This window comes from Nanorana parkeri, unplaced genomic scaffold (assembly GCF_000935625.1).
Source record: "Nanorana parkeri isolate BGI_ZX_2015 unplaced genomic scaffold, ASM93562v1 scaffold578, whole genome shotgun sequence".
NCBI lineage: Eukaryota > Metazoa > Chordata > Amphibia > Anura > Dicroglossidae > Nanorana > Nanorana parkeri.
Genome location: NW_017306846.1, coordinates 16,657 through 30,719, shown reverse-complemented (window position 1 = coordinate 30,719; position 14,063 = coordinate 16,657). Strand labels below are relative to the sequence as shown.

Below are 14,063 nucleotides of genomic sequence, written 5' to 3'. Positions count from 1 at the left end.
AATTATATATATATATATACATACATACATATACATACACAGTGGTACCTCGGTTCACGAACTCAATTCGTTCCACGATTCTGGTCGCGAACCGAATCAAACTGTGATCAGACCGCGAACTCAATTAGAGGAAGCCACAACTGTGTCAGAACAGGGAAGATGGCTGTGATTTTTTTCGTCACACGAGTTCGTAAACAGAAGCAAAATTTTGCGAAACCGTGAACCGAGGTGTGTGTGGTGTGTGTGTATATATCCATACACACACTCACCTGAACATTGGTCGCACATGGCTGCTAGACCAGTCCCCACAGCCTCTTCTCCCCTGGGCTCTGGCTGTCTAAGCCCTGCTGATGTCATCATGTGTAATACAAGTCCATTGACTTGTATTATACATGAGGACTCTAAGGGACATCCCACAGCTAAAGAAAGGGTAAGAAAGCAGAGGGGCGATTGCCTTAGGACCGAGGTTCAAGAGAGTATATCTTAATTTTAGACCTTAGACCAAAACAAGCACTTAACCACTACAGTGTTGGGGTAGCCCCACTGTAAGAGATGATTTTTGTTTTAACTGCCCGGAGTTCTACTTTAAAATCTGTCACTTCCTCTTTTTCATGTCTATGCTCATTGGGGAGATTTCCATTTACCTACTGTACCACAGGTAAAGCAGAAAGTGAATGAAACTCTCTACAAAAGACAGTTGTCACTAAGCCAGTTCTTCCCATTGGAATATTTACTCTCACCTTTTGTTCTGGTGACTGTAAACTTTGGTATTTCCTATCATCTACTATCTCGCCAGCAACTGCCACCAGGAAAAATAAGGGCCAATCTACCAAGCAGGGGCGCAAACCGCAAACAACTTGTGATAAACGTTCTAATTCCTCACTCCTTTATCCAACACTAAAAATAAAAGCTGTTCCTTTGCATACTTTAACTTCACAGAATATACAAATATAGATGTAAAAAGTAGTAAATTGTAATGTATATTTAAAGTTTCTGAAAAAATTTGAATTTTTTTCAGCAGTATTAAGCAATTGTAGCCCTCAACTTGACAGTTTTCTATGCGATCTACCATAAACAGCTTACCTGTGCTTCCATCAGTTAACTGGACAATAACTAGGATTCATTTTTCTGATTTAGGAACACACACACACACACTTGCACATTTCCTGCAAACTTAACACTCTCATGGCAAGGGACATTTACATTAGGACTTGTAAAGTAGTATTGCATGCAAGAAGGAGTTAATACACACAGACTGAGAAAAGGGAAGCAGACCAGGAGGCCAAACCTACTTATTTGGTGTCATTAGCTTTCTAAACTGCACAAGACATAGTACAGGCACAATCTAACTGGGTGTTAAGAGAATATCTTAATTTTCTTCCCTTTTGTTGAATAATCCTATTCGAATGTGCTGCACACCCACAAATACTGCTAAATACACAAAAACTATCCTTGCTATAGTTCAAGTTACTATACCATATCTACAAATATCCTGCTGTAGCATGCTGAAACACATAAAAGGGTCAGTACAGTTCCTGAAAAATAAGCAGGGTCTTTGAAAAGTGTCATTACTAGTTCCTAATCATTACTAAGTGACCAAGGCAAATAATCAGCTGCAAAGTACAAAGAAAGGGTTACTCAGGGGGGGGGGGGACAAGCCTGAAAAATAAACCGATTTGAGACATTTTATACAACAGCTTTATAAACATTGTAACTGAACAATAAGATACTTAGACTGTCTGGTCTCCTGATCTGCTTATACATACATTCTATATGTACAATGATCAGACACCTTACCTTTCAGGCTCTGGATCTCTTCCTCAGCTTTGGTCAGATGCTCGTCTTCAATCAGCTTGTCTGTCAAACAGAAGAGACGTTGCTGAATGGAGTCCAGAGAAAGCGATCTACTTACACATGGAAGTGGAGCACATTCCATGCCCTTATTTAAAGCGTAGACAGGGCCCACCCATTCACACTGGCTGGGGAGAGCCTGGCCAGTGCTGCAGGTACACAGCCTCAATAGTACATCATGAAACTATTCCTACAATCTATTTCATTTGACAAATCAGCCACACCAATTGGTATTTCAGCAGTTAAACAGACAGATACAAAGAGTTCCTTGCATAACAAATACAGATATATAAATAGAGACTGCTGGCAGATGAGCGTAGATATGGAACGATGATCTGATTCTAGAACAAAACAGCCCGGCATTAGCTTCCCGGCAGATTTCCTAACATATGCTGAACACTTCTTTCAACTTCATACCAGAAAGTTATATTTGAAGTTTGTTTTATTAGGAGAAACAACAGTTCCATTAATGGTCAAAAATGTACCTTCTTCACAAAAGGATTTCTCAATGTGAGTGGGAGGAGAGGAATCAAGGGAGTAGAAGAAAATGATCATTTTCTCAGCACACAGACCATATTACACTGAATGTTCGGCAGGGACAGTGGAAGGGGGCTGAGATCAGAAATATATATATATATATAGAGTTCAATGCTTGTGGTTTTGTGTGCTTGTAAAATCCAGCTACTAATGTGGTTAAAAGTTATGAAAACTGACCTAGATTCCAAGCAAACCTGTCCATTCAGGGCAAATTCTTTTTCTTAGCTTTTTTCTGTTTCTTACAGATACTGTATATTGGAGCCAGCTGTCAGTGGAACTCTAAAGCAACCGATTAGGCACCAATGATCATAAACTTGCCCTCCATCTTAAACACGATTGAATTAGGCTGGCTATACACTGTTAGAATTTTGGCCAATTCCTGTGAATCGGGCTGGAATTCCAACAGTTGGTGGCCCTGGCGGTTTGGCATAAATTGAATAAAGAGCCGGGCTGAAAATTATCAGCCAAACAATGACTGGAGCCAACTAGCTGCAGTCACTGTTCATGTATACTGACTGCGAAAGAATAACTACAGCAGAAGATTCATCCATCTGTTTAGGGTAGAGGGAGGAATCTGTTCCCATAGTTTCAAATAGGGATGTTCAGATACCAGTTCAAAGACCAGTGCCGATACTTGCCATTTTCACGAGCACTACCAGGGTTGCAGCTGGGACCGGGCTCTGGCGCTGCACCACCATCCTGAAATCATTGGTCTGTATTTTGTTTTAGAAAAACTGTCACATGACAATAAGCAGGTAATTGGAATCTGAGAACTTGGACAAATATCAGTACTTGAAAAGAAAAAAAGGTATCGGCGCATCGCTTATATTTTAATTTTTAATAAATCATACATTAAAACAGGGATGCACAAATCCCAGGAGCTCCGTGTGCTCCTTACAAATGACAGCTGCCTAACTTTTACATTTTTCTCTAGTCTAGTCTTGGAGCTGGAAAAGTATCTGTACTTGTACCGAGTACGGTACTTGGTATTTGAACATCCCTAGTTTCGAAGAAATGTTTAACCAACTGATCACCAAAATTGTGAGGTATGGACCTGCAGCATCCTCATCTATGAAGAGAAGTTCAGCGCCAAGCTGGATCTCTAGGGATTCTGTCACTCTTGACCTGCAAAATTCACAACACTTGTAACGCATCTCTTCTTTCTTTCACTTTCCATACACAAGCTATTCCAGGATTGTGACCTTTCACACCTTCCCCACATCTCCTGTGCTGCTCGCACCTCATGTATGAGCGACCGTGACATTAAATGTCAGTTCACGATTGCTGTGTGATGGTGAATGTGACGAGCTGGGCGCTGTGCATGCAGGATAAATCTTGATGAATCATGGCTCATGAAACAGGACACTGGGGGGACTTAACAAGGACAGAAATAGATGTGAGCTGCCACTGCTGGAGGCATGGAGGGTGTGATCAGTCAAGTCACCATGTACAAAGACCATAACATCAGAAAAATCTAAATATTGCCTGGAACCACATTTAATAATGTAGTAAACAAAACAAAAAAAAAGTTTCTTGTTTTATAGATTTATGCTCAGACTGTTATACAGATAAGCATTGTACAAGTATCCGAGTCTGAAACAATTGACATTCAGTTGCCCACAGCAACCAACAATAACCTAAATTATCATTTCTCATACTGTATTTGCCAAAGAATGAAAATCGTCAGGGCTGTTTTCTTAAAGCTTCTGCAAATAAGTTGATGCAGCTCAATATTCTCTCCCAATAAATCAGAAAATGATATACCGCTGTATTATGTATATTTGTGTTGGGAGTATAAAAATAGGAGCAATCTTCTTCTAGTATTGATCTAAGACTGCCCGGAGCCACGTGAACCACTTTTGTGGTCATAACTTGTATTTAAAGAATCCTGTACAGAGGCAAATATTTAGACTGACGATGCTTATTTCTTGGCATCAATACTTTAACTCATGGACCTGCAGCAAGTGTACAATCAGTTTTTCTGACTTCCCTTGCTGTTTCTTTTGGTTCAGTGACAAGTTTAAACGTACCAAGACCAGATACAGCCAGATAACATCTGTAGAAAGGTCAACACTTAGAGGCTTCCCTACCTCTCTACAGCGACAGGTTCTCTTTATAGGCAACCTGAGGGGTATATTAAACCCTCTTCACCCGAGTACCCCAAAGAAGCTGATGAAGCAGAGTTCTGTTTCACCAGCTTCCTCTCCAGCTACAGCAGCCAGAGAAATGACACATTGAAACTGGAAGTGATGTTATACACATCACTTCCAGTTCTAGTGATCAGCTAGTAAAAGTGTGCTGATCTCCTTACGATCCAGCCACAGAGACCTACCATGCCAAGGACACGGGAGCCCGGGATAGTTGGCGGCAGCGGCTCTATAGCTGCCCGAACACTTGATGCAACAGCCTAGCTAGCTGTACGCAATGTAAAGTTTCACGCTCGTGTGCGTGCATGGTCAGAACGGGGAAATTGACGTTTAAAAATGCGCACCCACCATTATTAGTGAGTCTCCAGGACATTTATTCACAATTGACCAGGCGACAAGGGTTTAAATTAACTTGCAACACAGCAGAGTCAAATCCTAGTGATAGTGGAACCGTAATATGAATATTAAAAGGAGAACTATGAGGTGAGTGCTTTTCACTCACCTCATAGTTCTAGCCTACCTGTGACAATTAGACTGTCACAGGTCGGCTCAGTAGATTGGGAGTTGAGTGAACACATACCGGCGTTCGCTCACCTCTCGATCCTGTCACGGCTCTCTGCCGTGACAGGGGAGGGGCTGGTTTCCCCCCTCCCTGCTCCGATCCGCCAGCGCTGACTGGCGGAACGGATGGGGCGGGTACAGCTGGCTCTGCCTCTAGATAGGCAGAGCCAGCTGTCAGTCACGCAGCTGGGCGGATCCCGGCATAATTGTCGGGATCCGCTTCAGCGTCTCAGTATACCGCGAGCAGCAGCGCCGTATACTGAGCCTAGTGTGACGGGAGGACGCTAGTTTGTGTCCTCCCGTTACCCTAAGGAGAACCATGGGGAAAAGACTTAACCCCATAGTTCTCCTTTAATGCATGAAAATACATGTTTCTGGCAGTCTAAAGTCATTTTTAAACTGTACTAATTGAGCCTAAAGGAGTCCATATCTTTATAGTTGTTATAGAAGTCTCAACTCCCATTACCACACATCCGGGAAGAACTACTCCAAGGAAACAGGTAAGAAAATACATCTGATTGGCCAATGGGAATCTGAAACAATGGAACAGATCCCCAGCTGGTTTCAAGAAGTGTTATTAACTGCTAAATGATTCCAGTCCCATTGTTATAATATGGAGCCATAGTCCATTTTAGGTAGTAATTTATATGCCAGGGCGCCTGGCCTACAATAAATAATAATAGGAGGTACTGTAATAGAATGAGCAGTCACTGAGCCAAGAATACAATAATTGCAGCAGGTGCAGTCCATGTTGTTTCTATATTAAACGGTGTGGTTAGTGACCTAGTAAGGACTGACCTTTTCAGCAAAAAAACATTCCACAGTGAAGTACATTTGTCATCCAGCAAATGTAAAATTCATATAATCTAATTAAAAATAAAAACCAGAACACACACACTTTGGAGGCAAGTCACCAATAACCTTTTCAAAAGTACAGGAATCTCTGTTCCAAAACTTTATTTTTTTCTATCGCATTAATTGAGGGACAAGAGAAGTCTTTATCCTTGGGTTATACTGCTGCCTATAAGAGGACTGAACACTGGAAAACAAAAAAAAACCCCAAAAAACTGTAGAACGGCCCAGGATAACTCCCTCTGACTACCAGCATACCAAAATTTTTAGGTTAGGTTTAGGAAGATGGAAAAGTGCAGCTAACGTTTTGCTAGCATTTTGTTCCTCTAAGATTCTTCTCTACATTGCTGCTAAAGTTGGTGTCTACGATTACAGCTCTCCAACACAGCCAATTCTTAGCTTGGCCTTTGGAGTGCTTTGGCCAGAACCCACCTGGCTGGATGCTGCACAGCTAGCCTGGAAGTTACTGGGTTCCAAGTAAGGCGCTTTCCAGACTCCATTCTGGTATCAAGTTAGCCCCAGAGTGCTTTCCAGGTCCAGAGCTGTTGGCATTGCCGCAGGGCTTGCCCTCTCCCTTAAGACTTACTTCATGAATAGGCCATTTGGGCTGAGCATCAGGAGCTGCTTCATTTTCTTCGATTTCTGGGCACCTTTAAAACTTTCACTTTTAGCCAGTTCCCATAGTGGAAGGAATTAACACTGAGGGACTGAGCACTGATGATATCCTCTGGGTGGAATGTCATGTGTGCATGCTCTATGATATCTTTCCATCCATTCAGCATCAAGGAAGCCTCTTCTCCTTGATGCTCCTGATTAAACAGCTGTGTTTCACTCAAATCTACAGTCCATTCCTACTGCCCACCTAAACTGACTTTGGTGACCTCCAGCCATTTCCATAGTACTGTCTCATGTCTGTTGTCCTGACAAAGAACGGTGAGTGAAGCTGGCCATACACTAGTAGATTTCTGAACACACGTTTGTATGAAAGATCTGAAAGACACTTGACGAATGTCGATCGCAATTGTGTTTGATTTTAAAGCGGACCTTTACCCCTATTATTAAAACAACAAACACCTCTAGAAATGTTTAGTAATGACATTCTACAAATACATACTTCTAGATAATTGCCGGCTTTGTATTCTTTGTATATCTTATTTCTCTCTTCTTCCCCAGTTTTCTGACAGTGGCCATGTTTACTAAAGGCAGATTACTAGCGCACCATTTACGTCATTGATTTTTGGCACATGTGACCAGGACATGTGACCAGGACACATCATCTCAGGGGAGAAAAATGTCTTTCTCTGAGATCTCCCAGCAATGATCTGCTGATAACAAGGCAATCCCAGTGTGCATTGCTTTGCCAAACCGAAGTAATTTTGCATTTTCAAAGCAGGAAGTGAATGCTCTGCAAGCCTATGTATTTCCCAATCCCAGCATTATTAATCATCATACATGGATGGATGCATTGGTTGAATAAGATTTTTGAGTGTAAAGGTCCGCTTTTAACATTTGATTTTGGAATGAATGGAATGAATGGAGCTTCCTGAACAAAAGCCACATTCACTGTTAGAATTTCATTTGTCTGAGAAAAATGTTCCCATCCTGCTCTGCGTTTTTTCTTCACTACAGTCGAAATTGATGGTCAATTCGACCCCATCAGCTAATAGAAAGTTGAATGAATGTTCTTTCGTACGAACATTCTTTCGAAAATCTAAGCAGTATATGGCCAGCTTAAGTGTTGTCATGCTAGGACTGGCAGAATTAGAAGGGGAATTATGTGTTACTGGCAGAATTAAAAGGTGCAAATAAAAGGTACAATGAATGCAGGCACCTCATCTAAGGACTAGTAAGCTGCATTATTTATGTTTTGGGTTTATATACGCTTTTAACGCAGGGACTTGCTGGCACTACAAAGTGTATGCACTTCAGCAGTAGTTTTACCTTGGGTACTTATTATGCCATAGCAGACAGTGTAATACACAACTCAAATACATACAAAGGTAATTTCCTAACCAGGCAAAAGATAGTTTTATTAACCCAGTCCAGTGATCTAAGCACTCTGCTTTAAGATAAAGGACATACACTTTCATGATTAATGACATACACATTGATAACAGATAAGAACAGTATCCACACTGGCTTGATATTATGGTAATTATAGATTTGAGTCACTTAAAATCACTTACAGGGTGGGCTGCTTTTTTTACAGTCAACTTACAAGCCACCCTTGACGAAGCAAGATTTACAGTAGCAGCTGTGAGGGCTGACAGTTCACATTGGGTCAGAAGTATTAACGTTTCCCCAATCCCTGACGCTCTTGCATCCTGGACAGCTAGAGGTCTGCAGAATCAGCTACAAATGTAAAACCTTTCATATCTACATTTGGATTATGAGGGGGCAGGTTTCTGCCTAAATAAAGAAAAATTGTGTTAAGACTCCATGGTCCTCATATATGAAAAACAGAAAAAAAAGAAGATTCATTGCCAAGGGCCAGCTACGATATGAAAAAAGATTGGTAGGAATGAACACAGTCACTTTCCTTAGAAATTGTTGGCTACTGACTTGTTGCTATAAATTGTTTGCCAAATGCCATTCTCTAATTGGCACACTAGTTCCAAGACAGTGAAGGAGCGTCTATGTAGCTTCAAATTACGTTACTGCGGCGGACCTGCTATGCAGAATGTCCCTTTTTCAGAGGATTCAGACAGAAGTTCAGCTTTATAACAGGTGTGGAAGCTGTCCTCTGGGCACAAAAACTTGCATTTAAAAATGTTCAATAGACATTTATGCAAACCCAAATAATACCATGCAAACTTAGTTTTGGCATCACTGTTCTCCATATAGCTTGTGCAGAGAGCAGAGTTGTGGAAGGGACCCAGTAATTAACCCCCCCCAAAAAAACATCAAAGGGGTAGATCAAGCAGAGTGTGTGGCCTGCAGCAAAAGCTTAATCTAAAAAAACAGACATTTGTCAAATAAATATATTCGACAACTTCATAAGCTGCATCCAACTGTCCAGTGAATAAGAATTCTTTAGATATACAGGTGAAACTCGAATAATTAGAATATCGTGCAAAAGTAATTGCAGTAAGTGCTGCAAAAGGGGCCCAAACCAAGTACTGAGTACATATGCATGCTTGTACTTTTCAGAGGTCCGATATTGTTCTATGTACAATCCTTGTTTTATTGATTGCATGTAATAATCTACTTTTTTGAGGTTGTGGATTTGGGGTTCTTGGGGTTTTCATGAGCTGTAAGCCATAATCATCACAATTATGACAAATCACGGCTTGAATTATCTTGCTTTGCATGTAATGAGTCTATCTCATATATTAGTTTCACCTTTTAAGTTGCATTAGTGAAATAAGTGAACTTTGCACGATATTCTAATTATTTGAGTTTCACCTGTACAGGCAGTCCCCGGGTTATGGACGTCCGACTTACAAACAATCCGTACTTACGAACCAGGTCGGAAGCCGCCGGTACATTTAGGAGGACTGTGGCTGCAGCGGCCTGTGTCCCGGCTCCTGCCCCCTGCCTCCTCTTCATTGCAGGCTGGCAGCCATACCCAACTTGCCATTGGATATTGTAAAATGCAATAGCAAGCTGGCTATTGTACCCGCCTACTGCTTGCTGTCAATCAGCATGGGAGGACCTGATAGAGAACTTTCTCCTTCAGGCTCCTTCTCTGCTGATTGACAGCAGGCAGTGGGCAGATGCAATAGCCAGCCTGCTATTGGTTATTGCAATTTGAAATATTCAATAAAAGGCTAGCTACTGTTCCCAGCATTAAAATAAAAAAATTAAAAAAAATTAAAAAAAGTTAAAAAAAAAGAAAAAAAACATATTAAAAAGACAAAAAAATTAAAAAAAGTTAAATAAAAAATGAAAATAAAAAAAGTAACGTTTTTTTAAAAAATAAAATTAAAAATAGAAAAAACAAAACGTGACCCCTCCCTATGCTATCCAAAACTAAATAATGTTTTTTGGCTGGAGTTACACTTAAAAAATGTGCCTGTTCCGACTTGCATACAAATTCAACTTCAACAGTACAAACCTAAAGTCCCTATCTTGTATGTAACCCGGGGACCGCCTGTACTGAGGGGAATTTATCAAAATCTGGAGCAGTTGCCAACGGCAACCAATCAACATCTCTCTTCAGTTTGCTCAGGTAAGAGTTGAAAATGAGACAGAGAAGCTGATTGGTTGCCATGCAAATCTGCTCCAGATTTTGTCTGCTCCAGTTTTGATAACTTCCCCTCACTGTATTTCTGATATATAGGGAAGCAAGCCAATCATAACTCGTGCAGTTCGCTCCTGGATCGCATACATGTAGCGAGGTCGTTTTCTGGGGCTGGAAGGGGAGTGTTGGTGTCATACATGTCAATGGCACTGCAGACACGCGCCTCCCGCCCCCCGCACGCACCAGAACGCGGTGTACAGGAATTCCCTCCGTTCCAGGGCAGTGAGATCTGAAAAAATGTTGCATGCACTATTTTTTCATATCGCACTGCACTGGAACGGAGGGAATTCCTGTACCTCACGTTTCGGTGGGGTGTCTGCGGTGCCATTCACATGGCTCGGCAGAATGTCACCGACACTTCCCCCCTCCCGCCCCAGAATGCTTATGCATGCGATCCAGTGCGTTGCAGTCGCGAACTGCACCTGGACGCACTAGATATGGAGTGACTGGGCCCTCAATCAACCTTTATTTACTGATCTTCACTAGGTCTTCTAAGTCAATTAATCTGAAAGAACAAGATCGCTTCTTGTCTAGAGCAACCAAGCAGCTGTCTACATACGTTCTCCCATACAGCACTGGGGCAATCTGGTTGGTTGCTATCGAAAGCAACAGCAGCTTTTATTTTAGACACTTTAGCTTTATTTTAAAGAGCTTACAGATAAAAGTCCTCACTAATGTTCCTAAGGTATGTAACTTTAACATGGTCCTACAAATAAATGTCAGTTGTACTACAGCTGTATAGCTGCAATAACTATGGCCGTGAAGGCAATTAAGTAAACAGCAAAATACAGCAAAAGCAAGAATTAAAGTCCCATTCCTACTGAGTTCTGAGCTTGAGTGTAAGGTGCTATTTACATGATTAGGTTTCCAACACATTAACACTGTGTTCCTTAGATCATGATCAGAGGGCCTCTGCCAAGATCACAACATGGCTCCAAACCATCTGCTGCCACTCTGAGGTGCCTGAGCCCTGAACACTTCAGGCATCCCATAATGCTCACTGCAATCTCATATCCTGAGGCCAGGGGACAATTATATAAATCCACAAGTAAGAGTTCTAGCAATTGTAAAGGTAAGGCCTTGTCAATGAGTAACCTGGATGTATACAAATAAACCTAAATGTATAAGAGATTTTTTTTGTCCAACGGTGTCTCCTAATAGAAGGGGTGCTGAAGAAGATTACTTTATAATCCAACACAAACTGATTACAAACTTCAGAAAACATCTAAACAAGGTAATAAAAAGTTGAAACAAAAATCATGGTCATCTCAGTGATTGCAGTATAGTCCACAGAAAGCCTAAAAACAAAGGTATCCGTTTTGTATCCAATCAGAGCCATAGTGCAAAAAGGCCAAAATACTCCACAAAATGATGAGATGAATGCACCAGCTTTCAATTTCTGTTGATACGCCCAAATGACAGGCAAAATGTCAACACTTTCAGGTAGTGTCTGAACGTGTCAGGTCCCATCCACCGCTTACATTCACTATTATGGTCAGCCTCAATGGCCAATAAGACTGTGCCGGAATTACCAAAGCTGTGCCTGTCACCTCTGACAAGTCCAATGGATATCCCACTGCAACTGCCTACCCGCAAACCCTGTAAGGATGGGTGCTGAAATGACTGTGGATGATGCAGCTCAGATCAATTATCAGTGATAGTCGATGCTGGGTCTCTCCGATTCTTTATACAATGCAGGCAGATCATAGCTGTTGCAGGCCGGCAGGGGGCTGTACTCAACTTCCTGAAAACATCAGAGCACCCTGCTTCAGTACTTTTCTCAAGAGCCCGTAGCCCTGGTGCAAGCAGTGGGCCGGCTCTTGGGAGGAGTTATGGAAATATAAAAAAAGGCCCTGAAGGGGAGATATCAGTATGAAAGAGTGGGAGTTTTTTTTAGCTTAAAATGGGCTTTCAGTGCAGTGCGTTTTGATGCGTTCCGTTGCTATCAGGTGCAACTAATATGTGGCAAGCAGAATTTTTCTGACTGCATCAGAACTGACTGCACTGACAGATTTTGATGCAGCTGCCGGAATCACGTGACCACACAGAAGCACATGCAGGAGCTTCCTGGTAACTAGCTGCTGGGAACGACATAAAATTGCAAATTATAATAAGCTGCGTAGACTTTTGGTACAGTTACAACATTTCTTGAATATCACTACCAATCCCTTTAGTCTTATTTCACTTACTGCTTAAAACAGCATTACAAAGGTTAATGCCTGCTTCTGCAACATGTCAGTTTAAAAGATCGGTTCATTAGGAATAAAAGGTTTGGTTGAAAGCTGGTATGGTAAATCACACCATTACATTTCATATCTATAAAGGCACTCAGAGAATATATATATACCCAGGGCCGGATTTACTCCCCCTGCCACCCCAAGGCCAGGTTTTTTTTTTTAAATCAATGTAATTTTTTTTCCACCTAACTTTATTGCTATCACACAGGAGATAACAAGCCCCTGTGTGGTAGACGGCTACTTCCTCCGGCGTCAATCCACATTAACAGGACGCCGGAGGAAGTATCTGACAGCTGGGGGGAGTTGCGGCGCGCCGTGATTGGCCAGCGGCCGCACACTACGGAGCAGGTGGGCGGAGCCTCGGGCTGCCCCGTCGTGATTGGACGGCGGCGGACCGTAGTGTGCGGCCGCCGGACACCTTACACCGGCGCCCGCAACTTCCCCACAAGATTACCGCTGCCGCCCCTCTGTGCTCTGCCACCCCGAGGGAAATCCGGGCCTGTATATACCCCTGAATTCCCACCATCTCCCATAGTCATTATAATGGGTCATATTGGTCCTGTAAATTTAATTTAAAAGGACATCTAGCATGATGGAAATACTAGGGCTGACACCAATAACTGCCCTGAAGATGTAATCCCTACTGTTTCTGGCTTTAATACTTTGAGTAACTGAACTGGAAACAGGCATGCAGCATGCGAAGTCTGAGATCCTGCTCCATATGCCTGTTCTAGGCAAGCGAATCAAATAAAAACCAGAAACAGCCAAAGTACTAGCATTTTCAGTAGCTGCTCAGCCATAGCAGTTTAAGCATTTCTGTCTATACTCTAAAGCGGGGTGGTTGTTTTAACCCCTCTTTTGGAGCCCAGCAATAGTCTCCTGTGAGCCCAGGGGGGCTAAATGGAGTACCCACAGGCAGGGGCGTAACCACAGATCATGAGGCCCCATTGCAAAATTTTGATGGGGCCACCCCGCAACCTCCCTACTGTCAATGATATTAAAGTCAGGTAGCAGGAGAGCTGCCTGCAAAGTCCCCCCCCCCATACATCTGATGTCAGGTCTTCTTGATTAATAATGTCAGTGTCAGAAGCAACTGCTGCAATCCTTATTGGGGCCCCCTTGCACCCCCAGGCCCCATAGCAGCCGCATGGGCCGCTATGGCTATTGTTCCGCCAGTGCCCACAGGGGGCAGGTCCTTGCCACCCTCGGCTCACGGAGGTGGGTTTAAATGATGTGCAGCGTTATTCAACCCTAAAGAGGACTAGTGCTGGAATGCAGATCAGCAAGGGACAGTGCTAAAAAAAGAGAGGGGATACTGCAGCCAGAGCTTTTTTTTTACAATTTTACTCATGCTGGGCAATTCATTTTTCGCTTCAGCAGGAGGAGTAGCTTTATATTTATTTCACATGGCAGAGAGTTTATCATCAGGTAGGGCAGCGAAGTGTTCATGGCCAAAAACTGTGATGCAAACAAAAACCCCACTGGAGTCAGTTATTTCAGTTGCTCTTGGACTAATTTATATGTGCACTAGTGATCTGCATACAAGGTGACCAGACTGGGCAAAGTATATCTCTCACGAGTTGGTGATATTAATAGGTCCCAAGTGGTCTGGTAGGGAAAGGGGGGAGGGGGGAG

At 42.5% G+C, this 14,063-nt stretch overlaps 1 protein-coding gene across 2 annotated transcripts in view; it reads right to left on the bottom strand.

The window, feature by feature from the left end:
- SLMAP (sarcolemma associated protein) overlaps positions 1-14,063 on the bottom strand; it is a 54,565-nt gene that overhangs the window by 24,344 nt on the left and 16,158 nt on the right. For both annotated transcript variants that reach the window (XM_018562469.1, XM_018562470.1), the window contains one exon: positions 1,798-1,857. In XM_018562469.1, coding sequence (XP_018417971.1) covers positions 1,798-1,857 — 60 coding nt within the window. The remainder of the gene's footprint in view (positions 1-1,797; positions 1,858-14,063) is intronic.